The 19,922-nt window shown below is 60.0% G+C and overlaps 1 protein-coding gene across 1 annotated transcript; it reads right to left on the reverse strand.

The window, feature by feature from the left end:
• Positions 1-472: 472 nt before the first annotated feature.
• On the reverse strand, positions 473-9,182 carry LOC137447913 (tumor necrosis factor ligand superfamily member 10-like). Its single transcript, XM_068151905.1, has 5 exons — positions 8,884-9,182; positions 4,877-5,023; positions 4,447-4,483; positions 3,936-4,043; positions 473-3,395 (listed from the first exon to the last, which is right to left on the reverse strand). Exons 1-5 carry the CDS (start codon positions 9,112-9,114, stop codon positions 2,944-2,946), a joined length of 975 nt encoding a protein of 324 aa, XP_068008006.1. The 5' UTR covers positions 9,115-9,182; the 3' UTR covers positions 473-2,943.
• Positions 9,183-19,922: the final 10,740 nt, after the last annotated feature.

A 19,922-nucleotide genomic window follows, 5' to 3' on the forward strand; every position in this document is an offset into this window, starting at 1 on the left:
TCCAGCTCACGCCAGGAGCTGCTCTACCTGCACTCCACCACCTCCTGCTCCTGCTGGGCAGCGGCAGCCTCCGCCCCGCTCCGCCGCCCCGGGGCTGCTGTGAACTCTGCTTCAAAGGCAACCTTTGAGCCATCTGTGCTCCAGGTTGTCCAATTCCACCCCGAGCTCCCACGGCTGCTGCCAAAGAGCTGGGATGAGCTGGGATTTGGGGAGCCTGGTTCTCATTGCTGGTCGCCACAGGGCTTGAAAAAGCAGGAGGAGGAACAACCAGCAGTGGAACTAGAGAGGGATCCTTTCAAAGACCGACTTCGAACCATCTGCTCTGGTTCACACAGCTCCAGGTTGTCCAATTCCACCCTGAGCTCCCACAGCTGCTGCCAAAGAGCTGGGATGAGCTGGGATTTGGGGAGCCTGGTTCTCATTGCTGGTTGCCAAAGGGGGTGGAGAAAGGAGGAGGAAGAACAACCAGCAGTGGAATTAAAAAGGGATCATTTCCAAGGTGGTCTGGGAAGGGAAGGCTTTGTGGGGCCCAGCGTGTTGGGGGGTCATTACTGAGTGGTATCATGGGGGGGTGTCCATGTTCTTGGGTTGTATTGGTGGTGTTCTTGGTCCCCTCCATGGGGCTGTGGAACCTCAGCCAAGGTTGGAGTGGCCTGGAGGGGAGCAGGACCCCTGCAACCCTGCCTGAAGTGGGGGGCAGCCATGCTACTCCAGCAGGATGGTGACCCCAGTGCTCTCCAGCTGGGAGGCTTGGGATGAGCTGGGAAAACTGCCCCACGTGTTTGGGGCTGGTGCAAGGTGATGAGGCCACACCTTGTCCCTTGAGAGGGATTCTGGAGCTAGAGGGTGCAGGAGCTAGAGGCTGCTGAAGGGCACTGGCCAATGGCTGGAGATATGGGGCACCAGCTCCTAGCCAAGGGTACAGAGAGGGGACTCAGGCCTGGGAAGCTGTGGGATGGATGGTGGGACCAAGGAGCAACCCCAGCCTGGCCATGGTGGGGTGAGGAACAAGCCCAGCTTAGCACCCTGGGATTTGGCCATGCCTTGAGCTGGGCTTGGCAACCCCAAAGTGGAGAGAGCAGGAGCAATGCTGGGACCTCTGGGGGCAGCTGGGCAGGATGTAGCCCTGAGAGCAGAGGGGAGGAGGAGTGGGGCCAAGCTCAGGTCCTGGTGGTGGAGCTTTCGATGGAGCTGCCCCTGGTCCCAGGGGAGATTCCTCTCCTGGCACCAGGCTAGGAGTCAGGAGCATGTTTCCCTGGAAATGCCCTGGGGGTCTGTGAGGGGAGGTGGGAGGGAACCCTGTGGGACCTGGGGGGTGCAAGGTGAGGCAGGACCTAGTTACTGCCTGTGGCCTTCACTGGGCTCCATCTGCAGCTCTCGGGGCCAGGGAGAGCTCCTGGGAACCACAGCAGCTCCTTCCTGGAGGCTACCTTGGCACCAGAGGCTCTGGCATTGCACCAGGAAGGTCTGGAATCACAACCAGGAGCTCTGGCATCACACCCAGGCTGCTCCAGTGCCACCAGCAGCACCTCAGCACCACCAGTGTCAGTGGGGTGGCAGGAGTGGTGGGGACGCTGGAAACAGCTGAAGGGAAGCTGCCCCTCACTCTGCCCCCCTTGCAGGGTACAAAGGGGACAGAGTGGGGGTGCCCAGGTGCGCCTGTGGGAACCAGCCTGGACCTCCACATGCCCAGTTTGCAGAGCACCAAGGCTTCTCCAAGCCCCAGATGCTGAGGCAGATGTGCAGGACCCGTGCTGGAGTAGAGGCTTTATTGAAACCAGGGCTGAGACCCCCCAGCAGCTGTGCCAGCTGTGCCCACATCCTCCATGGGAGCCTGTCCTGCTGTCTGTCTGTACCCACCAGCAGCCTCTGGACATCCAGGAAGGGCACAGGTAACTACAAAGGGGCTGTGGTCACCACAGTGTCCATGCACCAAGCCAGCCTGCCCACCTTGAACCCACCTTCTGTGTCCACTGTAGCCTTCAGTGTCCCTGGGTTGGGCTTGCTCCTGGGCCCTGTCCTGCTCCCAGCAGGATCCACCCCTGGGCTGAAAGCCTGCAGGGTGACCATCGGTGGGGCTGGAGATGGGAGCCAGTGGGTGCTCCCATGGGGCTGGGAGGACCAGAAACCCCCAAGGAAGGAGATGCTTGGTCAGAAGAAAAGGGGAGGTGGGGGTGGTGAGCCCCTTCTGGGCAAGCTGCTGGCTGGCTGTTCCTGTGCAGCTCGGCTGGGGCAGAAGGCTCCTCTCGGGCGTGTGCCTGGGTGCGGCCGCTCGGGCTGGGGACTGCTCCACCATCACGGTCCTGCTCTTTGCCCTCCTGGGTGCTGGCATCCCTCCAGCTTCCCACTGAACCGAAACTCCTTTGCTGCTTCCCAGAACCGGGCCTGCCTCGTCCCCTGGCGTTTCGCCCCAAGGATGCCAGCGCCGTGCCACCCCCGCTGCTGACCCAGCGCCCCCAGCTTGGAGCCCTCCAGCACCCACAGCCTGGCCAGGACTGCCAGGCCTAGGGTCAGAGCTGCAGAAGGCCACCCTGCTGCGGTGACACTTGGTGTTGTGGCTGCAGATGGGCTCCTGGTGCTTCTCCTGTGGCAGGGAGCTGTTCGGTGCCAGCAGTGAGGCAGGGAAGTGATGCTACCCCTGTGTCCGTATCTCCTGTAGGTTCTTGGAGACCCTGCCTGGTTCATGTGCTTCCTCCTGGCTGGATGGTGGGACCCTGTGTGACATCTATGTGGCATCTGCAGGCAACCAGCCCTTGCCCTCTCCTCCAGCTTGCCCTTCACCTCAAGGGACAACACCCGCAGGGGAACAAGCCTGTGCCAGGTTCCTCCATGAGTGTCCTCTCACGACCTCAACAACCATCCCACTGTCGTCCTGTTCCAAGAAGCTGCTTCCTCAGGAGAACCTTGGATGGGCAGGAGCAGCAGGGAGGTGGGAGGTGGCCTTCACAGGTCGAGCCTGAAGGCCCCGAAGTAGCTGGCGGCTGCGTCGTTGTAGTCGATGGACAAGGAGGAGACGGAGACGAAGAGCTCGTCCCCGGCCTTCAGCTCGAAGAGTCCCCCTTGGTACAGAGCGTGCAGGCCGTAGTTGGCCTCGGGAGCCCAGCACTTGGTGCCCACCCCTTTGAGCAGGAGGATGGGCTGGCTGTAGGACGTCTTCCAATTGATGCACTGCACCAGCTGCGGGGCCGAGAGGTGCGGGGGGGCGCCGGCGGCCCCCTCGCCGGGGTATCGGAAGTAGATCTGGGAGTAGACGTAGTACTTGCCCGGCTGGTTGACCCGCAGCCGCCCGTCCCGGTAGGTGAGGTTCTGCAGGTGGCAGTGGATGGTGCTGTGCTCCCAGCGGGCGATGGCGTGCCGGCACGACTGCGACAGGTTCCCGAAGCGCCCCGAGCCCCCTGCGCGCAAGCAGAGGTCGTGCAGGGCAGGGCGGCCGCCGGCCGGGGCGCCGCAACGGCAGCGGCAGGCTCCGGCTCCCTCCCGCCCTCACCCGGCGCCGGCTGGGCAGGAGAAGCATCTCCCTGGCTCGGAGGGGCGAAGGAGAAGCATCTCCCTGGCTCGGAGGGGCGAAGGAGAAACATCTCCCTGGCTCGGAGGGGCGAAGGAGAAACATCTCCCTGGCTCGGAGGGGCGAAGGAGAAACATCTCCCCGGCTCGGAGGGGTGAAGAAGGTGGTCTTGGGATAGAGAGGAGGAACATCTCCCTGGCTTGGAGGGGTGAAGAAGGTGGTCTTGGGCCAGATAGGAGAAACATCTCCTCACCTTCAAGGGTATGTTGAGCACCCTGGTCTTGTAGAAGGTGTGCCTGCCCATGGCGAGGGGTTGGACTAGATGTCTTCCAACCCTGTGTGATTCTATGATCCTACCCTGGTGCCCTCCCCGTCAGGTGACATCTTTGCCCTGTTCCCACCTCAGAGACCCCCCCCAGTGCCCACTCACCGTCCAGGGACAGGCTCTGTGGGCGGAGGGTGAGATGTGCCGAGGGCTTGCCAGCTGCTTTAGGAGGAACCTGCCCCTCTGAGATGTTCAGGTAGCTCCTCTGGGCTTCTGCAAGGAAAGGGACACTGGGCTGTAGCGGAGAGCGAGTGTGGGGACACCTGGCCCACTCCGGCAGAGCAGGTCCTGCCTGGGCAAGCAGGGCAGGGAATGTCCTACTGACCCCTCAGGAAGGGTGGCAGTGCCTGGTCACTCATTACCCAGACCTCTGAGCTGAACCCCGCGGCCCCGGCGCTGTGCGCTCCGGACAGACGGGGCTGTCCCTCCAACCCCTTCCCATGGGACGCGTGCCCTTCACCTGCCTGGTGGGACAGTCCCTGCCCTCCCTCCCTCCCGCCGCAGCTCCCAGCCCCACTGCCGGTGGAGTTTGCCCTGGGAGTGAGCAGCCCCTCCCAGCCGGCTGGCAGCGCGGGCCCCACGCCGAGCCGGCCGCACGTGGCCGTGGGGGACTCACCCTTCAGCGCGCTCCTGCGGACAGCGTTCTCCGTCACCTGGGCCACCAGAGAGGAACAGGCCCGTGGTTACAGGGGAAAGGGGAGAGCCCCGCAGCCCAGCTCCTCTCGGCTCTCCCAAGCCTCCACCACCTTGACCTCCCTGGCTGCGAGGGCCATCAGCTTCTTGCTGCCCGGTGTCCAGCCCCACTCTTCCACCCCCTCTTAACCCATCCTTGCAGCTGGAGGTCAACACATTCACACCATGGTCTGGGTTGGAAACCACCATCTAGTTCCAGCACCCTGGGATGGCCAGGTTGCTCAAAGCCTCATCCAACCTGCCCAGGGAAGGGGCATCCATGACCTCCCTGGGCAACCTGCTCCGGTGTCTCCCCACCCAGCTCTCCCCTCAGCTGTCCCATCCTCCCTCGAAGCTGATGGGTCCTAGCTCACCGTGGCCACGTAGGCTTTGATGGTGTTGGCCAGCTTGAGGCAGGACTTATTGGTGATGAGCTCCTCCAGGCTGGAGCCCTCCTGCTGCTGGTTGATGACCTGCAGGCACCGCAGCTCCTCCACGCTTCCTGGAGCCTGAGCCTTGAGCTGGAACACAAACAAACTGGGCAGGCAGTGGGGGCTGGAAGGAGATGATCACATCATGGGGTGGATAAATAACCCTGAGCTGGGAGAAACTTCTTGGGTGCTGGAGCCCTGGAGCAGGCTGCCCAGAGAAATTGTGGAGTCTCCTTCACTGGAGAGCTTCCAAACCCAGCTGGCCATTGTGATCCTGTTGTGGGTGCTCCTGCTTTATGGACCTCTGGATGATCTCCAGAGGTCCCTTCCAATCCCCACCATGCTGGGACTGAGCAGGTGGTACTGCTGGGATGCAAACCCTGACTGTGTCTCCTGAGCTGGTGGCTGGAGGCAGGTGGCGGGAGACTGGGGGGATGTCAAGGTCTGTCATGAATCTGGTGTTGGGTATTGAAGAGGTTCAATCTTATCCTGTCCTCCTGTCATCCCTGGCAGAAGCTAGTCTGGCTCATCCCAGCTGCTCTGGTAGTGTGACAGCTTCCTTCGTGGAGTTCTAGTGCCAAGCAGGAAGAGGAGGCAAGAGACCCTCACCAAGCTGCAGAGCACCAGGTAAGAGCCCAGATTTCCCACTCTCCATCTCTTCACCTCATTCCCTGGGAGTATGAGGCTCCTCAAGGAGCTAACTCCAGCCTTGGCTTTCAGCAAGTTGATAGGACAAGGGGAAACTGCCTCAAGTTGGCCCAGGGGAGGTTTAGGTTGGCCATGAGGAACAACTTCTTGCCCTTGAGGGCTGTCAGTGCCTGGCCCAGAATGGAGTGGTGGAGCTCCCATTCCTGGAGGGGTTTCAGAGGTGTGAATGTGTGATGTTGAGGGACATGGTTTGGTGGTGACAGTGCTGGGGTAAGGGTAGGATGGATGATCTGACAGCTCTCTTCCAACCAAAGTGATCCTCTGAGGCTCCTGGGGAAGTGGAAGCCCTCCCAGGCTTGCTTCAGAGCTGCAGCTGCAGGCTGGACGTGCCCAGGCAGCCTGGTCCACGCTCTTTGTGCTTCCCCAGTGCTGCTGAGCTAACCCGAGGTTGCACAACAAGTTCTCCTGAAGTTCTGCCCCTCCAGCTGCTGAGCTCTGCTGGCCAGATGGGTCCCCAAGCAGTGCTGCATCAGCCTGGGGGATCTCAGATGTTTTCCAGCCTCTGCTGGCTGGTGGGTTGGGCTGGGAAGCCTCACTCCATGTGGAGCTGCCCCTTCCTGAGCTCTCTTGGGGTGAGCCAGCTCTGCTCTAGCTCTGGTGTCACTGTGAGGGACAGGCATGCCTGGGTGCAGGGTCTCAGCACACCTTGGGGGAAACTGAGGCACAGATGGGACAGCAGTCCTGACATTGGTGTGCCAGGAGCTGGGAGTGAGCTTGGCCACCTTGACCGTCCCACCTTCACCACCTTGGGTGTTCCCAGATCCCAGGACAGGACTCAGGGGTCCTTTGCCTTGGTCCCATCATCACTTGGGGCTTGGTCATATTGTCAGCAAGGGCTCAACCACATCTTCACCCTGGGCTTGGCCACCTCCAGCTCCCTGCACTTCACCCATGTCCCTGCTTGCTTCAAGCCCTCACCAGACTCACCCACCAGCCACAGTCCCAGTTTTGGGCACCCACTGTGCCTAGCAGCAGCCTGTCCTCACAGCTGGGGTCAATATCAGCAGCAAGGCTCCAGGAGGTCAGATCAAGAGTGCTTGGTGGTTTCTTTGTGCTCTTTGCTCTAGCACTGGGCAGCTGGACCAGCATGGTGACTAGGAGATGGGTTGGCAGATGGGACAGAGGGCTTGAGGTGGTGGCCCTCATGGCTGGGGATGGTTGATCACAGACCAGCAATGCTGTCCTGGGCTGGGTTCTCTTTGTTAGGATCTGCTTGCCTGAGTAGGTGGAAGCCTGGGGCCAGTAAATCCCCTGGCACTGGGGCTGTTGGTGTGAAGCTCTACCACACTGGTACATGCTGGGGCAGGGCAAGTGCTAGTGTGGGCAGCTGCTCCAGGCTGCTGGGGGCACAAATGATGGTGTGTGCCACTGTCACCAGGCTCAGCCCTCCTCTGCCTGGTCCCACTAAGGTGGTGGCACCTTCCCTGTGGCACCATCCTGGCTTGGATCAGCAATAGAGTGGCCAGCAGGACCAGGACAGGGATCATCCTCCCAGGACACATCTCAGGTTTGGATCCCTCACTCCATGAAGGACAGTGAGAGGCTGCAGCAGGTCCAGAGAAGGGCAACAAAGCTGGGGATGGGTCTGGAGAACAGGGCTGATGAGAGATCTGGGGTTGTTCAGCCTGGAGGAAAGGAGGCTGAGGGGGGAGACTTTCTCTACAGCTCCCTGGAAAGAGCCAAGTGAGGGTCAGTTTCTTCTCCCAAGGAACAAGTGCCAGGACAGGAGGAAATGGCCTCAAGTTGCCCCAGGGGATGTTTAGTTTGGACATGAAGAATGTTTTCTTGCCCTTGCGGGTTGTCAAGGCCCTTCCCAGGCTGCCCAGGGCAGTGCTGGAGTCCCCATCCCTGGAGGGACTTCAGAGCTGTGGAGATGTGGTGCTGTGGTATTGACCTGGCAGTGCTGGGTTCATGGTTGGACTCCATCATCTTAGAGGTCTTTTCTAACCATAAACCAGTGCCCACCCTCTGAAGCCAGGCCTGAGGGAGCACTCTCAGTGGTCTGCTCCTTCCTGTGGCACTCCCAGCCCCCAGCCCTCTCCTCAATCCCATCCACATGGGATCAGGGATAGAAACAAAGCCCAGGGAGGGCTGGAGGATGCTCTCCATGGCATCACACTCCAGAGCAGCACTTCTCCCTTGGCCTCCCCCAGTTCTGTGCTGGGGCTGTGGGATGCTCAGCACCACAGGACTCTCTCTTCTTGGTGGCACCACCACGGAGCTGCCTGGAGAACCTCAGATTCCCTCTACCCATGGCCAAGGTCCCTCCAGTTTGGTCTTCTGCCCTTCCTTGGGAGGCCTGAGTCAGCTTCTGAGGCAGGAGAGGAGTGTGTGGGTGGGGAAACTGTAAGCAGGATCAGGCCCATCCCAGTTTGGGTCTGGTTTGACAGTGTGGGAATGGCTGGATCCCAGTGTGGCTATTTGGGGTGATAAACAAGGAGCAAGCACCCAGGAGCTGCTGGGATGGGGTTGGGGGGAGCCCAACCAGGCCCCTTCCAGCACCTCACAAAGGGGGTGAGGAGGATCTGGGGGGCTTGGTGGAGTGAGGATGGGATGGGAATGGTGATGGTGGGATGGGGTGGGGGAGAGATGAAGCAGGAACAAGGAGCCTGAGCCCATTCCAAAGCTTTGGCCTCTGCCGGGACCCCTGAGCAGGGCCCCCCCCCCCCGCGGAGCCCAGGACAAAGGAACCTTCACTCCACATCTGGATGGGCGGCGCCAGGAGCAGTCTCCACCCCCATCCCACATCTGGACTGGGGGCTTCCCGGGGGGGGGGAACTGGGGGCAGCGTTCACACCCCTGACCCTCTACCCCACATCTGGATCCGCAGCTTCCAGACGGAGCTCGGGGCAGTGTCCCCACCCCGCATTTGCACCTAGGCTCCCAGGGTAACTGGGGGACAGTCTGTGCTTGTCCCCTCTCCCCATCGCGTCCACATCTGCATCCGAGCTCCCAGGGAACCTGGGCGCAGGGTCCAGCACCCTCCCCGCCTCCAGCTCTGGATCGATGGCTCCGGGCAGAGCTCAGAGCAGTGCCCCCCACTTCCACATCTGGATCCGGGCTCCCGGGGTCCTGGGGACGGTTTCCAAGCCCCCTATCACCCCACACCTCCACATCTGAAACCCACTGAGCAGGGTGGGAGCGGGCAGAGCCCTCCCCGGCACTCCCGGCGCTGCCTCCGCCCCGGGGCCGGGGCCGGGGCCGGTACCCCGGTGGCGAGATGGGAGTCTCGGGGGTCTCACCTTGGAGATGGCCATGGAGAAGTAGACGAAGAGTCCGGTGGTGGACGCCACCTGCAGCGCCAGGACCCCCAGCAGGGCCACGCTGCCCCAGCACCGTCCGTGCCGCCGCCGCCGTCGCCCCCCGCCGCCGGGCCCGGGCTCCCCGGGACCCTCCGGTAGCATCGGAACCTCGGAGCCGCCGCTGTCGGAGCGCAGGAGCTGCCCGGCCGCGTTGGGCTCCTGCGGGGCCATGGCCCCGGCCCGGCCCGGCTGCCGCTGCCCCCCCACCACCGGAGCCCGATCGCGGCGGCGGCGGCGGGCACCGGCCCGGGGCGGGGACAATGGGGAGGGGACGACGGCGAGGGGCGGCGGCTCCGCTTTGCACCGCCCACCACGGGGAGAGGGACCGGGGGCGGAGGGTCGCACTAGGCAAGGGATGGAAGCACCGGGATTGGGGGTGGCGGCACTGAGAATGGGATGGAGGCACTGGGATTGGGGGTGGTGGTGCTGAGAATGGGATGGAGGCACTGGGAATGGGGGTGGTGGTGCTGAGAATGGGATGGAGGCACTGGGACTAGGGGTGGTGGCACTGAGAATGGGATGGAGGCACTGGGACTAGGGGTGGTGGCACTGAGAATGGGATGGAGGCACTGGGACTAGGGGTGGTGGCACTGAGAATGGGATGGAGGCACTGGGAATGGGGGTGGTGGCACTGAGAATGGGATGGAGGCACTGGGAATGGGGGTGGTGGTGTTGAGAATGGGATGGAGGCACTGGGAATGGGGGTGGTGGCACTGAGAATGGGATGGAGGCACTGGGATTGGGGGTGGTAGCACTGAGAATGGGATGGAGGAACTGGGACTAGGGGTGGTGGCACTGAGAATGGGATGGAGGCACTGGGAATGGGGGTGGTGGTGTTGAGAATGGGATGGAGGCACTGGGATTGGGGGTGGTGGTGCTGAGAATGGGATGGAGGAACTGGGGGTGGTAGCACTGAGAATGGGATGGAGGCACTGGGAATGGGGGTGGTGGTACTGAGAATGGGATGGAGGCACTGGGACTAGGGGTGGTGGCACTGAGAATGGGATGGAGGAACTGGGACTAGGGGTGGTGGCACTGAGAATGGGATGGAGGCACTGGGATTGGGGGTGGTGGTGCTGAGAATGGGATGGAGGCACTGGGAATGGGGGTGGTGGTGCTGAGAATGGGATGGAGGCACTGGGACTAGGGGTGGTGGCACTGAGAATGGGATGGAGGCACTGGGACTAGGGGTGGTGGCACTGAGAATGGGATGGAGGCACTGGGACTAGGGGTGGTGGCACTGAGAATGGGATGGAGGCACTGGGAATGGGGGTGGTGGCACTGAGAATGGGATGGAGGCACTGGGAATGGGGGTGGTGGTGTTGAGAATGGGATGGAGGCACTGGGAATGGGGGTGGTGGCACTGAGAATGGGATGGAGGCACTGGGATTGGGGGTGGTAGCACTGAGAATGGGATGGAGGAACTGGGACTAGGGGTGGTGGCACTGAGAATGGGATGGAGGCACTGGGAATGGGGGTGGTGGTGTTGAGAATGGGATGGAGGCACTGGGATTGGGGGTGGTGGTGCTGAGAATGGGATGGAGGAACTGGGGGTGGTAGCACTGAGAATGGGATGGAGGCACTGGGAATGGGGGTGGTGGTACTGAGAATGGGATGGAGGCACTGGGACTAGGGGTGGTGGCACTGAGAATGGGATGGAGGAACTGGGACTAGGGGTGGTGGCACTGAGAATGGGATGGAGGCACTGGGATTGGGGGTGGTGGTGCTGAGAATGGGATGGAGGCACTGGGAATGGGGGTGGTGGTACTGAGAATGGGATGGAGGCACTGGGATTGGGGGTGGTGGCACTGAGAATGGGATGGAGGCACTGGGATTGAGGGTGGTGGCACTGAGAATGGGATGGAGGCACTGGGATTGGGGGTGGTGGCACTGAGAATGGGATGGAGGCACTGGGATTGGGGGTGGTGGCACTGAGAATGGGATGGAGGCACTGGGACTAGGGGTGGTGGCACTGAGAATGGGATGGAGGCACTGGGACTAGGGGTGGTGGCACTGAGAATGGGATGGAGGCACTGGGAATGGGGGTAGTGGTGCTGAGAATGGGATGGAGGCACTGGGACTAGGGGTGGTGGCACTGAGAATGGGATGGAGGCACTGGGAATGGGGGTGGTGGTGCTGAGAATGGGATGGAGGCACTGGGATTGGGGGTGGTGGCACTGAGAATGGGATGGAGGCACTGGGATTGGGGGTGATGGCACTGAGAATGGGATGGAGGCACTGGGAATGGAGCTGGAGGCACTGCTCCTCAGCCCCTGAGCTCCAATGCCCTGTCCTGCAGGTGGGTCAGGTTCCTGGTGGCCCTGGAGTGTTGTTTGGGGAGCAAACAAAGGCTGGAGAAAGAGCTGCTCCCCGGCCATGGCGAGAGCTGCTCCAGGTCAGGTGAGTCCACAGCTCTTGATGTCTCAGCTCTGAGCTGGAAGTGGATCTTGGTGAAGCAGCTGAGCACCTTGGACTTCCCAGAACAGCTCCCTCCTCCCCAGGGATGGGTCATGGGAAACGTGACCTGGCTCCAGCCCAAACACCTGAAGAGCTCTGGGAACCCTTGGCCTTCTGCTGGGGCCAGCTCTGGCTTGATGGTGAAGCTGGGACCTGATTGTGAGCAGGAAAAGCTGCACCCAGGTGAGACCCACTCCAGAAGGAGCTGCCCTGGGGCCACCTTGACCCCAGGACTTCAGGCCCTGCAGCTGTCCCTGTGCTGGGGACAAACCACGATCACACAGCCAGAGCTGTTTGGAGCTGACTGGCCTGACCTCCCTGCAGGCTGTGGGGGTCCTCAGCTGGTGCTGCTGTTCCTTGGTGAGAGGTGGGATCCAAAACCCTGCATAAAGGTGTCCTGGGCCCTGCAGAACTGGCTGAGCACGCTGGGCTCCTCAGGAGGCAGCACAGCCTCATGACCTGCTCCTGTGACCTCCCAACCATGGGAAAGTGGGCAAGTGGTCTCCTTATCTGCTTTTATGGCTCTTTTGAAGGACCCTAACCAGCCCTGAATAATGCAAATGTCCTTGGGCCACTGATCTCATCACAGCACAAGATGGAGAGGGTGGGGGCAAGGATGGAGGTTTCCTCAGCATCTTCTGGGTGGCAAAGAGGTTTCTGCTCCTGCTCTGCTGGCAGAAAGGCAGCACTGATGGAGTTTGGGGCTGCAGCTCCTGCTCTCCATCTCCTCTTGATCTGTTCTGGAGCCTGCTCAGAGCAAAGCTGGAGGAGCAGCAGGGTGAGCAGGTGGACAAGGGGTGTGGAGGAGGATGCTGAAAGGCAGAGGAATGGTTTATTACCAGTGGTCCCACTCAAAGCCCTTCAGCTGGGGCTGCTCATTGACCTCAGTGCCTGCTCTTAGCTGTCCCCCAGTTGCTCTGAGGAAGGAGCTGCTGAGCTGCTGAACTCCTGGTGGCCTGGTGGGGGTAGAGTGCTGCCCCTTCCAGCTCCATGCTGGGTCAGGATGCCCTTGAGACAAGGGCATCCCCCTCCATGGTGGTGCTCAGGTTGGATGAGGCTTTGAGCAGCCTACTCTAGATGAAGAACATAGAATCATGAAGGTTGGGCAAGAGCTCTAAGATCATCAAGTCCAACCTTCTACCCAACACCTCCATGGCCACTAGACCACATCCCAAAGGATCACATCTTGTTCTTTGCACACCTGCTGTCCCTGCCACTGGAAGGGGGCAGGGGAGGTGATCTAGAGGGTCTTTAAGGTCTCTTCCAGCTCAACCCATGAGACAGCTCTGTGATCTTCTAGCCCAAACATCTGCCAGTCTTTGCTGAAGAACCCAGTGGACCATGAGCCCTCCTGGTTGCTGCTCTCAGTTTTGACTCTGGGGCTTCAGAGGCAGGTGGGTAGGGAGAAGAGCTGCCAGACCTGGCCCAGCTCTGAGGCAGCAGCTCCACCTGCTTCTCCTGATGGAGGGAACCCCTGTGCAAGGGCAGAGTCAGAGAAGCTGGGGTGGAAAGGGGACAGAGGTGGCCAAGATCCTGCTTTTGGTTGGGCTCAGGTTGAAGAGCCAAATGCATTTGCACTTTAGGATGTAGATGTAGGTGGAGAAGCAACCTGAGTCCTCCTCCTCCACATGCTCCATCAGATGGGGCAGGGGCAGTGGTGGGCACAGGAGGAGCAGAGGGAAGCATGAAGTTAGGATTATTTCATAGCTTGAGGCTGGACTCCATGAAAGAGGAGGAGGTTTGCAGAGCAGCCAAGTCTGGGAGGGAGGGCAGGACCAGAAGTGGAGCTGTGCAGAGCAGGTTGGGTGAGAGCCAAGGCTGCTGCTGGCTGAGGACTTGTTTTTCACTTTGAATGTTTCCTGGTTGGGGCACTGGGTCAGCCCAGCCTGGGAAGCTGCTTCCTCAGTGCTCCATGGTGCAGAGCAAGTGCAGGAGGGCAGGGGAAGGTGTTCTGCTGGGGTGTCACCAGGGTTTGCCCACACAGCACCAGGGTGGGGGAACCAGGCTCAATGGGGATGTGTGCTGGGGATCTTCCAGGCTATCCCTGGATTCCTTTCAGGATGGCTGAAGGTGCAGCTGGGGTTGCTTTCCCTGTTCAATGTGTGGGATCATTTGGGTCAGCATGGGCTGGACCCCCCCTGACCTGGGCTGGTGTCAGGGGGGTGTCCCTCCCTGGTTCATATCACCTGGAGCTGAGCTCCAGGCCAGGGTCTCAGCATTGTGAGGCTGCTGCTTTAAGACAAGCCCCAGCCTGGTCCTCTGCTGGGGCCACTGATGATTCCTAACATGTGTTGGCTGCGTGCTGCTGGGGCAGGAAGCAGCAGCCACCCGGGAGCTGACATCATCAGGAGGCCTTCTCTAACCTCCCTGGAATGCTCCTTCAGATGTTTGTCTTTCAGTTTGAACTTTGCTGAGGTGGTGGGTTTTTTTTTGGATGGGGGTGGAAAGCCTCCTTCCCCATCCCTGTCTCCTTCCAAGGCTCCATGGGAAGGTCAGTGCTTCCAGCTGGGTCACCCCACCTTCTTGACCAGGTCTGTCCCCACCATGTGGAGAACCCACCACAACCTCTGTGTTGGGCTCAGTTCTGCCTTCAGCACAGCCACTAACCTCTCCTGGGGTGCCTGAGACCAACCATCCCCACTGGCCTCCTCCTCATCTGTGCTCAGGGTGGTTCATCCCACCTGTGGGGCAGCACAGCTTTCTCCCTTGGAGCTGGGAGAGGACCCTGGGGCCCTGGGTTTGGTGGGAAGGAGGAAAGGGAGCAGGTGGGAGATGCTATGAGAAGACACTTGAATAGCAGGTGGATTCCCCTGCCCTGTAGAAAGGTGAGGGAGGGGAGGGCCAGCTCATCCCTCTCAGGTTGATTCCACGTTCCCTGGGTGATGCTCTGCCCCATGGGTGCAGATCAGGGAGCTGGTGCCTGTGCATGGTGGATCTGGCCCCTGAGACAGGGCTGTGGGGTGTGTTTGGCTGGGAAGTGGGTCAAGCCTTCCAGAGGATGTGTGCTGGGACCTCTCCTCACCCACCAGCATGGGGCTTTGGGGCATCACCATCAGCCAGACCCCCTGAGGAGATGCCCAACATCCTGGGGAGGAGAAGAGACACTGAAAAACTGGAGATGGATCTATGAGGACCAGGATGGAGACAAGGCATGGAGCAGGGTGAGAAGCTTCTTGTTGGGTGGGGCAACTCTAAAAGGCTACTCCAGAGGAGCTGCTCTTGGGATGTGTGATGCTCGAGTGGCTTGGTGCAGCATGGCTGAGCCCTTGATGTCCCTTCCAACGTGGCATTCCCTTCAGGGAGTGCTTGGAGCAGGTCTTACTGGGGTGGTTCTCTTGCTGGGGCCATGCCAGGCCACCAGTGCCTGTCCCCACCTGTGGAAACCACAGAGTGGCACTGGGATCAGTCTGGGAATGCAAGGGAGGGATGCTCACAGCAGTGTGCCCCATGTTGGGACACTGCTCCCACCTGCAGCCAGCTTGGAGCTTCTCAAGAGTCAGACCCCTACCCTTTGCCACAGATTTCTGAGCAGAAGCTCACCACCAGGTATGGGCAGAAACCTTCTGGAGGTGGCCCTGGAAGTTCTGCTGCTGGCTGGAGCAAAGAGAGATGATTAAAGCTAGGTCTTGGATGTCCTCCTTGAGCCAGAGTTCTTGTGACTTCACAGCAGGTTCAGCCTGTGGTGAAATGCAGACAGAACCCTCTGCTGGGGGATGCTCTGCTGGGAGCTACACTTGGTCCTTCAAAGAGCCAGCAAGAGGCTGGGCTGCTGTGGAGGGTGGTGGGATGGGAGAAGGGTCTGCTGGGTCCGGGCAGGGACAGGGGAAGAAGGAGGAGATGTTTGGCTTTGCCCTCTGGAGTCGTAGCTGTTGCCTCTGGGTGGGCAGGCTGAGGACATGCAACCTGTGGGCAGGATGAGGGCTCCTGCACTGCTGGAGCAGGAGCCAGGATGTGGGACAACTCGAGCAGACATGACTCAGCACCCAGACAGGATGACTCAGCACCCCAGAAGCGCTGTCTGGCAGCACCCAAGTGCTGATGCTGCAGTAACTGTTGTCCCCGTAACTGGGCACCCGGTTTGTCCCTGGGCTGCCCTCCAGGACCCTCCAAAGTTTGCATGATAGGAGGGGTCTGTGCCTTTGAGGGACACTCAGAGAAATTCCTCTTTCTCACCTGCATCCCAAACATCCCCCTGGGAAGGGAGACCCAGGAATGGGATGAGCAGGACGATGGAAGCTGGCTTGGGGCGGTCCTGGAGGGTCTGCAGTTGTGAGCACCCTGCAGCTCTGGAGGATCTCACCCCACAGCTCTCCTTGCTTCTCAGACTTGTTCTTTCCTCTAAACTCACCTGAATCGGCCTCCAACTGCCCAGCTGGATCCAGTCCCTTGGCCAGACCTGTGAAGTGACCTCCAACCTGTCCCCCAAGAGGTGCTGAGGCGCTGCCCTCCCGCAAACGCAGGCACACCGGCGCCCGGGGGCATCTCCGTGGGCTCCAGAGGCCCTCTGCTGTGTTCCTGGGAATCTGGAGATCCCTGCAAGCCCTGTGGAGGCTGTGGGGGGGGTTGGACCAGCATCAGGAACGCCGTGGCTGCAGCTGACTCAGAGCTTCCCACCGCAGGTTTCCTGCTGTCTCAGGGCTTTTCTTTTTTGTGTGCCTTCCTCCCACCTCCTCCTCCCCAGGACTCTCCAGCCCCTTGTGAAGATGCTGAGGCTCATCCACACCCCTCAGGGCTGTGAGAGGCCCCTTCCCCTGCCTGAGGCAGCTCATGGGGCCAGGCTGTGCTCACCACCTTCTTCCAGCTGGGTGGAAATGCTCCTTCTGGGTGACCCTTCCTCACCTTGGGTTGATGTACAGCAAGCTTTGGCTGCTGAGGGGCACCAGGTTTCAGGCTTCCTTTGGACATCAGCCATGAGGACTCAACCACTTCCCCACCACACTCTACCAGTGCTTGGTCTGGGAGAAGCCCCCAGCCTTTGTTTGTCCATCAGGTCTCTCCCAGCCTGGGGCTGGGGACAGGGTTTGCTTGTCCCTGTTATCATGTGGGGCAGGGACCTTCCCTGCCTGGCTACATCAGGCCACATCCAGAGCTAGTCCAGCCCCACACATTGCCAGGTGTAGGGCTGAGTCTGGAGGGGTTGGTAGTCACCTCAGATGGGACAGGATGGGTTGGTTTGGATGGGCACAGGGTGGTCCTCCCTGACCAGAAGTTCCTACTCCCAGAAGCTTTCAGTCCCAGGAGCTCCCACTCCCAGAAGCTGGGGTGTGTGGTCTCCAGGAGCATCTGGGCTGCTTTGGCTCAGACTGCTCCTCTCACACAGCATGCTTCATCCCTAGGGTCCATCCTTGCACACAGGAGGACAATGTCCCTGTCCTAGGGCTGCCCCAGCCACTTCTGAGCTGTTAAACTGGGACACAGCTCCTGGCTCTCCTGGGCTGCAGAGGGTGGAAGGGAGCTCCAGCTTGTTCTGACTCATCACTTGAGTTTTGCAACCTCCTGGCAGAGCAGAGCACCAAAACAAGGAGCAAATAAGGAGGAAAAAGGACACTTGGAGCCCAGCTGGGGTGTGGGTCCACCAGCTGCCTGCGTGGGCCAGCTTCTCCCTGTCCCTGACCTCCTGGCTCTCCTGTCCCAGCCCCACTTTCCTGGGTGTCCTTCAAGCCAGCTGTCTCTGCTCTTGCAGACTGCTCCACCTTCTGGTGCTGCCCATGGCCCAGGGTTAGGGCTGTGTGGGTCCCTGCGTGGCAGGATGCTCTCTCATGGTGCTGAGGGACATGGTTCAGGAGAGACCTGGCTGGGCTAAGGGTTGGACTCTATGACCTTAGAAGTCTCTTCCAGCCAGAATGAATCCATGGTTCTCTGACAGGTTAGGATAAAAAGGTGCCAGTTTGGAGGCTCTGTGTCCATGGTGTTAGCCACACGTGGTGGCAATCTGTGTGCCACCAAGGCTGGTGACCAAACCACCCTCAGAGCCTTTGCTTCTGGGCAAGGCTGTTCCTGGGGTGTGCAGCCTGGATTCCATGGAGTGGGAAAAGGAGATGGGAATCCTGACTGCTCCTTCTGCTGCCTTGGAGCTCTGGGCTGGGCTACACCAAGCCTCTTTCTCAGGGGCTGGCTGATTTTTGTCTTCCAGGCTTGCAGACCTTCACAAGTGGAGCTCCCAGAAGCTGTGCACTGAGCAGCTTTGACCTCTCTGCCTGTTCTGGAGCTGTGGGCAGGCTGGAGGTTCATGATGCCACCACAGGGACATCCCCATGGTGGTGGACACCTCCTTCCCTCTCCTGCATTCATGAGGTGAGCTGACTCCCTGAGAGGTGCCCACTTAGGAGCTGGGACCAGCTGGGTGGCACTGCTTGACCCTCCAGGAGATTCCAGCCACCCTCTTGGCCTCCAAGCTGGCTTGGTGCTGCTTTGCCCAGACAGCTTCTCCCCTGGTCCTCCAAGTCCTCTCTCCTGAAGGGTCTCTGCACCTCTTCCATCACCTCCCCAGGCTGGGAGCCTCCTGCAGAGCTGAGGCTCAGCAAGACAGAGCCGGTGGCACCTCGGTCCGGGATGGGGAAGTGGTAGAGCTGCTTTGTTCTGCAGCCTTTGTTTTGGTGCACGGTGGGGGGGTGAAGGGCCAGCCTCTGCCCGCAGCTCCTCTGGGCTGGGCTTGTCTTCCGCTCTTGTCGTCTCTGACACCCGATCTTCTCGCTCCCTCTAGTGGGGCCATGCTGTGGGCTGTGCACACACCAGTGGCCGCATTTCTCCTCACCTTTCTCCTCCTGTGTCTTGACATCTTCCTGGAGCTCTTCCTTTGGTCATCTACATCACTCAGGTGTCCCCCAGGCTCCACCAGCACATCCCCAGCCCCTGCAGTGGTGAGAGACACACAAACTCACTCCTGTGTGTCCACCTGGAGCAGCACACCCAGGCCCAGGCTAGCATCTGGGGTCACAGTGGAAGGTCCCTTAAACATCAGCATCTCCACACACACTCCCCAAGGCATTGGGAGGGGACCAAGGGGACCCAGCCGTGGCTGGGTGTGGAGCTCATTGTGTTTCTGGAGGTGCTTGGGGCTGGGATTAGTTGTTGAGGTGGTGTCTGAACCTGCCTTTGGCAGGAAGTCCTCCTGCAGTGGGGGTTCTCAAACCAGTTTGGCGTGGATTAAGCTCTCTGTGTATCCATCTATCTCCAGGGTTGGTTTCCTCATACCCATCCCTCCTTTGCTGCTGTCATGGGCTCCTTCCCCTGCACACATGGCCCTGCCATGGACCCACAGGGACAGGAATATGCTGGTATCACCCCAGGGGTCCTTCCTGACCTGGAATGGGGGTGGTTGCACCATGGCAAGTGGAACAAGCTCATGTGGGGCAGCAGATGGCTTTGCCTTTGGGGTCTTCCTTGAGTTTGGCCACCCTAGAATGGGGAAGAGAAGAGGAGAAGGAGGAGGTGTGCTGGTTTGGGCTGGGCTGGAGCCAAGTCTCTTGCTCATAGCTGGTTTGCTGCTGTGGTTTGGATCCAGGGTGGGACAAACAGTGATCATGCATTGGTGGCTGTTGCTCAGGAGCTGAGGACTTCCCAGCTTCTGCATAAGGAGCTGGATGGGAGCAGGGCCAGGAGAGCTGAGCTGAACTGCTCAAAGGGATGTTCCATCCCCCAGGATATCATTCCCAGTGTGTAAACTGGGCAGAGGTGGCTGAGAAAGGCTGATCACTTGGTGGGACATTGGTCAGAGGAGGGGTGAACAGCTACACTGGGGATCACTTGGGGCTTCTCCCTTGGGCTACAGTTCTCTCTCCTTGGTAAAATCCTTTTCTTCATTATTATTAACAATAATTATTGATTATTATCACTAATTTGGCTGTTTTGTCATCTGTTTTGTTTAGTTATTGATCTCTTCTTCTTGCAACCCATGAGTTTTACTATTTCCCCCCCCCAGTTCTCTCCATCCCCCCAGGGAGAAGGGGAGTGAGTGGATGGCTGTATGGGGCTGAGTTGCCAGCTGGGGTTAAACCATGAGAGGAGAGGGAGAGGGAGGGGAAGAGGAGGAGGAAGAAGAAGGAGAGGAGGAAGAGGACAGGACTAGGAGGAAGAGGAAGGGGAGAGGGCTAGGAGGAGGAGAGGAGGACGAAGAAGGAGAGGAGGACGAAGAAGGAGAGGAGGAAGAAGAAGGAGAGGAGGGGGAGGAGGAGAAGAGGAAGAAGAAGGAGAGGAGGGGGGAGGAGGAGAAGAGGAAGAAGAAGGAGAGGAGGGGGAGGAGGAGAGGAGGAAGAAGAAAGAGAGGAGGGGGAGGAGGAGAGGAGGAAGAAGAAGGAGAGGAGGGGGAGGAGGAGAGGAGGAAGAAGAAGGAGAGGAGGGGGAGGAGGAGAGGAGGAAGAAGAAGGAGAGGAGGGGGAGGAAGAGAGGACGAAGAGGAGAAGGAAAGGAGGAGGAGAGGAGGAAGAGGAAAGAAAGAGGAGGAGGAGGAGGAGAAAAGGACGAAGAGGAGAGAAGGAGGGAAAGAGGGAGTGAGAGTGAGAGGAGAGGCTAAGGGAGGGGAG

This window comes from Melanerpes formicivorus, unplaced genomic scaffold (assembly GCF_026170545.1).
Source record: "Melanerpes formicivorus ecotype bairdi unplaced genomic scaffold, bMelFor1.0.p_v2 SCAF_22, whole genome shotgun sequence".
NCBI classification, from domain to species: Eukaryota; Metazoa; Chordata; class Aves; order Piciformes; family Picidae; genus Melanerpes; species Melanerpes formicivorus.

What these genes read in the sequence shown, in the direction of transcription:
- LOC137447913 (XM_068151905.1), bottom strand. Translation starts at nt 9,114, where the DNA reads ATGGCCCCGCAGGAGCCCAACGCGGCCGGGCAGCTCCTGCGCTCCGAC. An exon ending in TCAAAGCCTACGTGGCCACG is followed by an intron (nt 4,484 to 4,876) that starts GTGAGCTAGGAC and finishes CTGGTGGCCCAG; the next exon opens with GTGACGGAGAACGCTGTCCG. An exon ending in ACAGAGCCTGTCCCTGGACG is followed by an intron (nt 3,396 to 3,935) that starts GTGAGTGGGCAC and finishes GCTTGCGCGCAG; the next exon opens with GGGGCTCGGGGCGCTTCGGG.